General features: G+C 44.9%; 1 protein-coding gene across 1 annotated transcript in view; it reads right to left on the reverse strand.

The window, feature by feature from the left end:
• Positions 1-11,288, reverse strand: part of LOC125299371 (centrosomal protein of 128 kDa-like) — a 28,665-nt gene extending 17,377 nt beyond the window's left edge. The window contains 13 exon segments of the mRNA XM_048250620.1: positions 1,909-2,119; positions 2,122-2,203; positions 3,906-4,036; positions 4,454-4,595; positions 6,883-6,957; positions 8,604-8,720; positions 9,039-9,108; positions 9,232-9,323; positions 9,641-9,759; positions 9,953-10,079; positions 10,171-10,257; positions 10,392-10,621; positions 11,179-11,288. Coding sequence (XP_048106577.1) covers positions 1,909-2,119; positions 2,122-2,203; positions 3,906-4,036; positions 4,454-4,595; positions 6,883-6,957; positions 8,604-8,720; positions 9,039-9,108; positions 9,232-9,323; positions 9,641-9,759; positions 9,953-10,079; positions 10,171-10,257; positions 10,392-10,541 — 1,403 coding nt within the window. The 5' untranslated portion in view covers positions 10,542-10,621; positions 11,179-11,288.
• Positions 11,289-11,700: the final 412 nt, after the last annotated feature.

An 11,700-nucleotide genomic window follows, 5' to 3' on the forward strand; every position in this document is an offset into this window, starting at 1 on the left:
TCCAGCCTGCAGCAGAAGGCCCCAGCTGCGCCCTGGGCAGCGCTCACCGCAGCTCACGCCTCCTCCTGAGGGGGGAGGGGAGGGAGAGAGAGAGAGAGAGGGGGGGAGAGAGAGAGAGAGAGAGAGAGAGAGGAGATGGAAACAAATAAAAAGCAAAATAAGAGCCAGGGAAAGAACACAAGAGAGAAATGGAGAGAGAGCAAGAAAGACAGGGGAAGACCAGAAAGGGAGGATGGATGGATGGATGGAAAAATAATAGAAAATACACAGCAGAATAAAAAAGGAGAAGTAGAAAGGCGGGTGTAAGTGGCAAGGCAGATTTGAGTGACATGGCCCTCCACGAATGACGTGCTCCAGTGATCCCACCACAGACAGCCCCCACAGAGCCATGACTGAGTTGCTTGACTAGGCAAACTGTGCAAATACTGTATCATTAAATTGACAGTTTGGAGTTGGAGTGGAATCAGTGAGTACGCAGGTAAAATGAATTAGCTCATTTCCTTATGCCCACATCAGATGAGTGCTCATTATAAGGAATGAAACATGAAATAGTACAGGACTTACTGGAGTGAAAATAAACTTTCAAATGAAGCTTTTAGCCAGCTTTGCATAAAGGACATAAAAAATACCTATTAAAGCTGCTTTCATCTATGAGAGGTGCCATGAAAATCTAAATTCTATTAACATAACAAAATGAATCCTACTAATTTTCTGAAACTCGTTAAAAACCCTTCCTTTTGTCCAAAGCAGTGTATTCTATTCAGATAGGGTACGCATCTGCCCAGTTTACTCGTATTACTGTACTTTTTCTCTTATAGTTTTAGTTTTTGACATGTATTTTGCTGCTCTATGATTGGTTTTGTCTATTTTAAGCACATTGAATTGGTAATAAAATTGCATTGCCTTGTGTTGTCATGTGGGAATGGAAGCAGGGCCATGTGGGGTGGAAAGCCCTCAGCTCCAGCAGCTGAGTCCCAGGACTAGTGCAGGGGCTCCAGAGTCCCTCTGGAGCAGCAGCGCCTGGCTAACTGTTGCAGCTTACTGCCCCACTACTGAGCCCCCCATGCCAGCGCACTGGCACCCAGCCCCGGCCACCCACATTTAGAGACAATCCACTGAAACCAAGCCCAATGAGCACTTGGACTGAACTGAAGAGTGAGTGGGGGTGAGGGAGTGAGTGTGTGTGTGTGTGTGTGTTGTGAGAGACAGAGAGAATGAGTGTGTGTATGTGTGTGTGTGTATGTGGTGTTGTGGGAGAGACAAAGAGAGAGATGAGTGTGTAAGAGAGAGGAGTATATGTGTGTGAGTGTGTGTATGTGGTGTTGTGGGAGAGAGAGAGAAAGAGAGAGAGAGAGAGAGAGAGAGAATGAGTCAGTGAGAGAGAGTGTGTGTGTGTGTGTGTGTAAAGTCAGCAAGCTGTCAGGCTGGAACTGAAACAGCCCCACACACGAGCCAGCCCACAGCGGTCATGGCAGTTGGCCGTCTTCGGTCTCTAATCAGCAGTTTAAGTCCAGCAGAGGTACACTCTGGGACCGGTGATATCACAGCACAACTCCTCTGACTTGTGTGTCCATGTGTGTGGGTGTGGAAGTGTACATATGTTTATGTACACACAATGTATGTTTATATGACTGCTCATGTCTGCATTGATGCCAACATTGTGAGCATGAACGTGCATGTTGGAAAACAGGGATATGGAATTGGCCCAAATGTGATAGCAGCCAAAGAGCACGCTGGCAGCACTGGCAAGTACATGCGTAGTGTCAGCACACACACACCTCCCTCAGACATGCCAGGGCAGTGTTGTCTGACCTATTGGGCCATGTCCTGCTTGGTCTGGCATGTGCGTGCACACACACAGACAGACACACACTCACACACTCACACACTCACACCTCACACACTCACACACTGGGCTGCACGGTCTGTCTGACCTGCTGGGCCTTGTCCGTGTCCTGCTTGGCCTGAGCACGGAGCTCCTGCAGTTGGCGCTCCAGCTTGCGGCAGCGGCCCTTCCACTGGCGCAGGGCCTCCAGGGCGCGTGCCACTCTCCTCCGCCCGCCGGCTGCCCTCGCCAGCTGAACCTGGAGCACGCTCCATCCCCGCTCTACCACAGCTCCCCCGAGGCGGCCCGGTTCTGCTGCAGCTGCTCAAGCAGCTGGCCCTGACGCTGCTCACCCCGCTGCAGGTCCAGCGACAGGGCCTGAGAGAGAGAGAGAGAGAGAGAGAGAGAGAGAGAGAGAGAGAGAGAGAGAGAGAGAGAGAGAGAGGAGAGAGGAGAGAGAGGAGGAGAGAGAGAGAGAGAGAGAGAGAGAGAGAGAGGAGAGAGAGAGAGAAAGAGGAGGAGGAGAGAGAGAAGAGAGAAAGAGGAGGAGTGAGAGAGAGAGGGAGAGAGGAGGAGAGAGAGAGGAGGGGAGAGAGAGAGGAGGAGGAGAGAGAGAGGAGAGGAGAGGAGAGAGAGAGGAGGAGGAGAGAGAGGAGAGAGAGAGAGAGAAGGAGAGAGAGGGGGACACGGAGAGTTGTGGGGAGATTGAGAAAGAAAGAGAAAAAGAGACAGTTCAGAGGGAGAGAGAGAACAGAGGTAGGGTGACAGAGAGAGACAGAAGGAGAAGAGAGAGGAGAGAGAGAGAAAAAGCAGGGGGCCGTGGGAGGACAGAAAGGAAAAGGAGGTAGTAGAGGGGAGGGAGACAGAGAAATAAACACAGCAAGACAGAGAGTGGAGAGAAGGAATGAAGTAAAGCAACAGAGATGGAGAGCAGGAAAGAGGAAGAGATCAAAAGAGAGAGAGAGCCAGGAGGTGGAAGATGAAGAGAGAAAACAGAGCAGAGGAGCAGTGGGCAGAACAGGACAATGGGGGGGGGGGGGGGGGGGCAGAAAGCAAGTCAGGTGGTGACAAATGAGATCGGGCAGGGGAGAGGGAAATTGAAAAGCAGAAAGGAAGAAAAAAGAAGAAGTTAAAGAGAGTAGTGATAGTGGCACAGACTTTCCATGGAGTTATAAGATCCCCTGTTCCAACACTTCAACAGAGGTCTTCACATTCTGACCCAATCACTCTCCCCACTGCTAGAATAAAACAAAAACAGGTACAAAACCAAACTTTGTTATACACAAAAACACTCTTCTATATTCCTTCAGTTCAGACTGAACCCATTTGAATTCCATTCAGTTTCAATTGTGTAGCATCGGCGAGCCTCAAGGCACTTTAAAAAAAAAAAAAAAAAGTCGCTCTGAAAAGCTTAAGGGCTTAAAGCCTTGAAACAAACACTTTACATTTCCGCTTCACTCACGTTGACACCTTACCACCGCAGAGAACGAAACCTCGGCGCAATCAAGCATGCATGCCCCGGGCTGATATGTTAGCCTTTGGTGTCCAACTCGGCTCCTCGTTTCCTACTGCTCAGAAATAATTTAATTGTGAGAGTGTGGAGCCGGTTCCGAAAAGGAGGCCCTGAGGATTAGAACGCTGTTTGTTTTCCTCTAAACACTCTTTGACTCGAGTGATGCATCTGCGGTCGCCAGGGGGGGATTAATTAGTACCACATGCCCTCTCATGTCGAGAGCAATGTCACAGACTAACCCTAGTCTCTGTAGAGTAATGGAGTTTTCACTGGAATGTCAGGTGCACACAGTCTCACGAACATACTCAATGAAGTAAGAATTACAAGAGATGCTATACTCTTATAGTTACTACTAATTACTAGAGATCCTACTCTTCTTAAGACAATTTTAAGATTTGCTAGGTATTGGGATGAAATACCATTTGCAGACACTCTAGTTCAGTTGTTTGTCTTGGACACGTAAGCAGGTACTCTTGCACACTTGAGTGCATAGATGGCCTCAAGACTCTTGGCCTCTCTGTTACACTCTCTACTCTCTCAATCACATACACACACCGTCACACACACCTCAAGTTGAGAGGAGAGCTGGGCTTTTTCACAGTCCTTGTGCTCCAGGACCCTCTTGAGCTGCTCCAGGTCACTCAGTGAGATGTGGTCCAGCTGGTCTCTCTGGACCTCTCTGTCTCTCTCCACACGGCCTGCTCCGGAAACCCAAAAGCAGCACGCGCACACACACACACACACACACACACACACACACACACAAACACAACAAACACACATAAATGCAGTATAAAAACACACAACAACAGAGTGCAATCCAACTGCAGCACACATACACAAACACATAGAAACACATCAAACAGGCCAGAGCACAGCATGTACCCAGCTTCCTCCTGCCCCTCTTCCTCCGTCCCATCATCCCTCTCCTGCTCCTCTTCCTCCGTCCCATCATCCCTCTCCTGCTCCTCTTCCTCCGTCCCATCATCCCTCTCCTGCCCCTCTTCCTGATCTACTTCTAACTCCATTACCCGGTCATCCACCCCTGTCCACCCCCCTGGAGTGCTCCCTGTGCCCACTCCCTCTTCTGCGTCCTGCGCGGCAGGGCTACACACCTGGGGCCCGTCCCCCGTCTCTCCTCTTGCCCTCCTCTCGTCCGTCGCTGCCCTTCCTCTGGGCGAAGAGGCGAGCCACCTGCTGTTGCAGCTCCACACGCTCTTTCTCCGTCCTCAGGAGCTGGTCACGCATGTCTTCAACCTGACACACACACACACACACACGCAGACAATCACACACACACACGCAGACAATCACACACACATAGACAAAAAGACACAAACAAAGCTGTTATTTATAATGGAGCAGAAAAGCTCATATTGTGCATTTTTTGACTAAAGCATGACATTTTGTCCAGTGTTTCTAGAGACTGTAAACTTCATTTTCAGATGTGGAGCCACTTCAGATTTGACCTCTGGGGCCAGGCAGACTCAAAACAAATTACACTAATTTTCAGTATAGAATATTACTGCAAGTCATTCTAGAATTTTACTGTGCAATCTAGAACTTCCATTAACTGCCATGTATAATATTGGATGGCCGTGGTCATTTGGACCTCAGATGGCACTGCATTAAAACCAGACCTTTTTTTCAAAGTTTGGTTTCATATCTGTTTTTCTGTAAAGAAAATGATTGTATGGGCTCAGGAACTTTTTTAGAACAGTTTTCAATTTCCAAAATATAAAGACTGGCACAACAGTTGCAAACGTTGGATGAGTTAAGGGCCTATTAAAAGTCAAAAGCAAAGTTCATAATAATAGTAATGATAATACAAGTCAAAGACCACTGCAGCAACTTCTTTTCAATGCCTGCAATTCAAAGCACTTTTGCTGACTCCCACATTCTCCAACACTCTCAGCATTCTGTGTACTAACAATCACAACATAGCATACTTTGTGGCCCTCACAAAAAGAACCGCCCATTCCCTTCACCCTCTGTACTTAATGTTCATTAGTGCAATTGTTGATGCTTATGGGGGTCCTCGGTTTTTGCACCTCTGTATTTTCAAAACTGTATGTGGCCCTGGTTGCCTCGGCGACCATTAGGGTTTTTGATAATGGTTTTATATCTGAAAATGTTCAGAGCTCCAAACTGTACAAGTGTATCAAGTTTCATCATTTAATTTTATTAATTAGCAAATATCACGTTCAGTAAGTTCAGTAAAACTGCCATAAGTAAAAAATTTGGCCTTCGACCTATGCACAAATTATGCCAATTTTAACAATGTTCCACTAGTTGGATTTTCAAAAGCTATTTCTGTTGCAATTAGTTTTGGGTTGGGTAAAATCTTCTCACAGAAGATGTTTTGTGTGAACTGTGTGAATGTATGGACTATTGGCACACGAGCACAACTTCCGTCACCATTTCTAATGACTTGTGCCATCACTGTAGCTTTGTTTGGTTGTACTTTCATCAGCAGCTCTTTGCCCCATTGCTCCTGAGTGTGGCTTCTATGCCAGTCCCATCATCTAGCCTATCAAGCTCTGGGGGTAATTTACATATCTCCTTAAACTCAAGAAGATCCTTGGCCAATGAAACATAGCCACTATCTATTGGTCATGTATTAAGTAGTCTATGAAAATTAGGTCTACCTTTCTTATAAACATTTCATACATGAGGTTATATGTCCAATGTCTTATAGGTATATATATATATGTAAAATTTAAAAACATCAATTTGACTTAGTATGCAAAACATATTTATATTAATGGTGTATAGTCAAATTGGTGTTTTTAAAAAGAAGGGATAGTGGAGAATAAAGAAAAATCTTTAAAACAATTTTTGTACATTTCCACAAGGTGTTAGGGTGCTCTGAAAATGAGATCCAAAATTATTTTTCAGATTTGTGAGGTCTGCTGTTCAGACCCTGAAGGAATTTCTTTTCTGTTCATTGCTTTTTGTGAGGGTGTTTCTACTTATCTCAGGAAGGAAAATAAATGAAGAGCCTATGTTGAGTACAAATATGTCTTCTGAAGACCTAAACAGAGCCCAGCCAAGAACTCCAACATTATGATCAACTTTGAAGGACAGCTATGACCAGGATCATCCAGACCAAACTGGTGTTCTAGGAAGAATGTGGCATCAGGGCAACAGTTGAGCATTTCTATTGGAACAAAACTGCATATCTGTGCAATAATGTACATTATTGTAATGGAGAATAATGGTGTGTGTGTGGGGGGGGGGTAATGATGATGTCATTGACCCCCAGAGGTCAGATACAAAATGGCTCCACATCTAAAACTAAACCTTAAAGAGTGTGTAGAAACTTTCATGCTTTAGTCATAAAATGTGCTTATCAGCCTAACTATTAGAACTTAGAACTTAGGACTGTCAAAAAATTAGAATCACATCTAATACAACTATCTATTTGACATTTAAATGTTGTCTGCAACTGACACACTACACCGTGTGTCTTCGGTGTAATGTCCAAAATAACTGTAGCCCATGCGAGATGACCCAAACAGATGGAGGGTAGAGAGGCCCTCACCTGCTGGAGGAGAGTGTCCCGTCCACCCTCTGACTGCTCCAGCCTCCTCCTGGTCATCTCCAGCTCACGCTCCACCTGCACAAACAACAACAACAATAACAGACACATAAGGACTGGTTATGCACAGCCAACAAGAATTTCTGTATACACAAACACAAGCTTCGCTGCCACACAACTGGCCACATTTGTAGTCGTAAACGCCAGGTGAGTGACCACCACCACATCTGATATTCTGTTTGTTTTTTTTGTGTTGTGCGTGATAAACATCTAAGCAGCTAGAAACTCTGGGCAGCTGAGCTTTTTATTCTGAGGACGGCCGTGGACTGTGGGCCCCTCTCCTGCTGGCAGCATGCGTGAAATCAAACCCACTCCGAAAGAGCCCACTCAGACGCCTGACTGACAGTCCCACACCGGGAGGGTAGATATGCGGCTCCCCCACTGCAACTACGGGCAGAGATGCCATGCAAACGTCAGGGAGCTATGAGATTCATTTTTACAATCCACGAACACAGGGATGTGGGGAGAGAGAGAGAAGGGGGGGGGGGCTCAGAGAGAGCAAGATGCTCCAGGTGAAGTGAGTGTGGGTGGAATGTGGTCCCCTCATTTCAGAGGCCTCTGTGTCCATCCTTCTGAGAGCCCTTGGTGACAGTGGTGCTCAAATGTGTGTAGCAAGTCAACCTCACACACACCTTCCTCTGCGTTTGCCTTTGTCAAATTCAAATTCAATGATGCTTTATTAGCGTGACTGTTTGAGCACAGTGTTGCCAAAGCTAGTGTACAATATATATTTTTTCCCACCCATTTCATACTTAATGAATTAAACAAATAAATAAATAAGACTCCGAAAGCTTCCCTTTCTTCTTTTAACTAATACTTCCTTTAATAGAGTGGCATATATGGCAGATAACCCCTAGAGGCCTCCATTGAAGGTGCTGAAAGAGTCGTTCACAAACACTGTCTTAATTGAGCTGAAAGAGTCGTTCACAAACACGGTCTTAATTGAGCCGAGTGAGTGAGTGTGGAAGTGAACTTCGAAGACCTCTCCCTCCCCCCCCCACTCTCCAGCTAGCTGTTTAGCTGCCGATGGAGTTTGTTTTTCCCCTTCATTTGCCTCTTTTATTTATTCTCCTTTAATTTGGGAAACAATGCATTATCTTGTGGGTTGCCTGGGGCCCACTGTATTTCCATTAGAGAACCGCAGAGTATAAAGATGGAAATTGGAGGCAGTTTATCAGCGCTCTCGCAGGATGCCGAGAGAGAGCGAGAGAGAAGAGCAGGCGACTCCTTTGAATGATGTGAGAGAAGCAGCTAAAGACTGCCCCCTTGTGGACAGCTGGTGAGTTGCAATGTAGCAATAGAGAAAAACAAAACACATGTGCAATCGCACTGTGGTCTTAATATATGTGCATGTGTGTAAAGCATTGCAAAATATTCAGAAAAACAATCTGTATTTCTGGGAGTTAAAATAGATGTGTGTATTTATCAGAACTGGTACATGCAAAAATTGTGCGTGTGTGTGTGTGAGAGCGGAGAGAGAGAGAGAGAGAGAGAGAGAGAGAGAGAGAGAGAAAGAGAAAGAGAAAGAGAGAGAGAGAGAGAGAGAGAGAGAGAGAGAGAAAGAGAAAGAGAAAGAGAGAGAGAGAGAGAGAGAGAGAGAGAGTGTAACGTTAAGGTAACAGAGAGTAAGTCTGAGTGTGTGTGTGTGTGTATTCACATAGCACCTCCTGAAAATTGCTGGGTTGGTGCATCTGAGGTCGCTGCCTGTCAAACATTGGTTGTCGTTCTGAGCGAATCCCCTTCTCAATCTCCTGAAGGCGCTGCTCAACACGTAATGACACCTTCAAAAAAAGTGTGTTGTTGTTATTATTATTATTATTATTATTATTATTATTATTATTATTATTATTATTATTAAATAATAATCATTATTATTATTACAAAGTTATTAACTAAGTTTTAAATAAGTGTATTAGCAAAAATCCACCACAGGGGCATGCCAAAAACAAACCTATTTTATTGACCACATCACCTATCATTGATAAGACCTGATTTTTTTATATATATATAATTTCAGCCTTTTCAGAAATAAATGAAGGGCCATATGCTTCCCAAAGTTTCGTGTGAATTAAATGATTACTATGTACAAGCACACTCACTGGGTCCCCCTGTGATGAGCTGAGTCGGCCATTGAGATTCTTCAGTGTCCTCTTGGTTTCCACCTCAGACCTTCCAAAACACAATAAAACATTCTTAATTAGCTAACTTACTCATTAGTGCACCTTACCACAGGGTATGAAGGGTAGTACAGCATATTACATAGTGAATCACTGGAGCACTGGCCTCACTCACCTGTTCCTCCTGTGAATCTCTCGGTTGACGTCATCCGTCAGACGGAGCTGGTCACTGCGCAGATCTCGGAGGGACTGGTGAAGACCATGAATCTGGACAGAAAAACAGCGTTTATCTCACTCCTGCCTTTTAACACAGGTTCTTTTCGCCATGCCTTGTTGCACTCTTAAGGTAAATCCACACCAAAGATTCAAAGCAAGATGAAACTGTTCAAAAATATTAGACAAGTTACAGTGGTGTGAATTAATTGTTCCATGGCACGTCAATGCTATTGCAAAAGATTAAGGGAGGCATGTCGAGCACACAAGGGTAAGACGTTGGTGTGAATTGCAAACAAACTGACAGAGGCTACACGTTGTGTATGTGGAGTGGGAAAAGACGGATCTTTTCTGATTCTGAATGAACGTACATCCTCAGCCTGGCCTGAGTCTCTGAAGCGCACAGTGGCGGACCTGGACCTTCTCCTGCTGCCCCCCTCTGAGCTGCCATAATCTTTCAGTGGAGACGTGGGGCAGTAGCGAGGTCCATCTGAACATTAAAGACATTAACATTAAAGTAGAATGAAACACAGTGGTCAGGACTGTGGGACTGAATTCAATGTAATTCTCTCAGTAAAATTAAGACTCCTGGAAGTGAATTAAGACCAAAACAAAAACATAAGAATAATGCAACATAAACGGCAATGTACATAAGTAACCAAGGAGGAGGCATACAACACTACCAGAGGTGCTGCCATCCTCCAGGTCGCTGCTGTGTAGGGTGGAAAAAGAGCCACTGTGACTGGTGGGCGCTCGGTGGAGCCGCTGACTCTGGAGCTGCTGAATGGACTCTTCCAAGCTCTCCTTCAACTACAAGGAAAAAGCCAATGTACCCGTCATGACCAAGCAGAACAAGCTATTAGCATCAAATAAACAGCACACTGTTGCTGATAACACTTACTGTTGCCATGGCTTCAGCTTTATCGTCTGTGTGCTCTCGATACTGTCCCAACATCTGATCGACTCTATGGAGGTTGCGACTGGTGTCCTGTAGTTTACAATGTCATCACAAAAGTTGAGTACATAGATTTAGGCAGGCACCCTAGTTATTAGTCACTCCAGTCATCCAAACAATTTAGATGGCAAACAACATCAATAACTTAAGATGTCCCATAACGTTACCTGCAACGTGCTGGCCAGTGTGTCAATTTTCTCCGAAATGGCAATATCGGCATCAGTTTTGTCACGACTACGTCTTCGCTGGGGTTCTCTGCCCCGTAAGCGAGGTCTTCTCGCTCTGTCGAAAGTCTCAGATTCACTGGAGGACTCCATAGTTCTGACTTGGCAGACATCGGTATCGTTGTAGCGGGATAAGACGTGAATAACGTTACCTTAGCATTTCTGCCCTAATGCTTTTTAGGACAGAAAAACAGGAGAAACTGTTAGCAACTCACTCACTCACTCACTCACTCTCTAACTTAAACATTCCCTAGTCTGTCTCTCCCTCTTACCCAGCGTTACGCCTCTGACTTCTGAGCTGTTATTTTATATATTTTGCAAAGTAGCCTAGTATGTATTATTACACAAATGTTTGTATCTTCTATTCGCATTTAGCAGTTGTAGTATTCTAGAAGCTACCGTCGCTGTTACCTTAACGTTACGTTGTTACATGCAAAGCCACATTAACGTCAAACGACACGGGATACATCGATCACTATCAACAAGAGAAGCCTGATATTGTCATGTTTTTCACAATGGCATTAAGCAAGTCACAACATCGCAGTTAGCTTCTAAGCAACATAGCAAGCTGACTAGCTAGCAAGCTAAGTAGACGAACGTTAGCCGTTAACCAACGTTAGCAGGCAAAGTTCCATTGAAAAGCATTTATGTTGATGTGTAAACGCTAACTCTGAAATACACAGGACTATAAATGTGCTATCTGGTTTTTAAATTTCCGCTCAGATCCTACCAGGATTTGGGTGTCACGTTAACAGACCGTAAACATTTCTTCTAAGCTTTTGCACCTGCACAGCTGACACTATTCCCTGCTATGGCAACTTAAACTGACCGCCCTGAAACAGGAAGAAAACAAACTGCCGAAGTGGCGCAATATAGAAGGGAGTTGTAGTATTACAGTGAGTGTGATCTTAACACAATCAACTTAGGAAAACTACAAATCTATATCAGCCCCACGGTCGCCGTTGATGATGTTTTGCGCCACCTAGAACCAAGCGCGGTTCAGGTGGCGCAAAACATAGGCAATAGGGAAAGGGTAAAAGCAACAAGGAATTGCAAAAGTAGGCTCCTATCCTATCCTATAAAAATAATGCAATAGGGACTATTTAAGCAATGTCCCTTTAAATGTCCACATTTTGTTATCTTTCATTTATTCCTCTTCATATTCCCAGGTTTCCTTTCTTAATCTTTTACAGATGTTTGTGTGTGTCTGTGTCTGTGTGTGTGTGCTGGTGATTCCATATGGGCCAGTTCG

This window comes from Alosa alosa, chromosome 8 (genome assembly GCF_017589495.1).
Source record: "Alosa alosa isolate M-15738 ecotype Scorff River chromosome 8, AALO_Geno_1.1, whole genome shotgun sequence".
Taxonomy (NCBI): Eukaryota; Metazoa; Chordata; class Actinopteri; order Clupeiformes; family Clupeidae; genus Alosa; species Alosa alosa.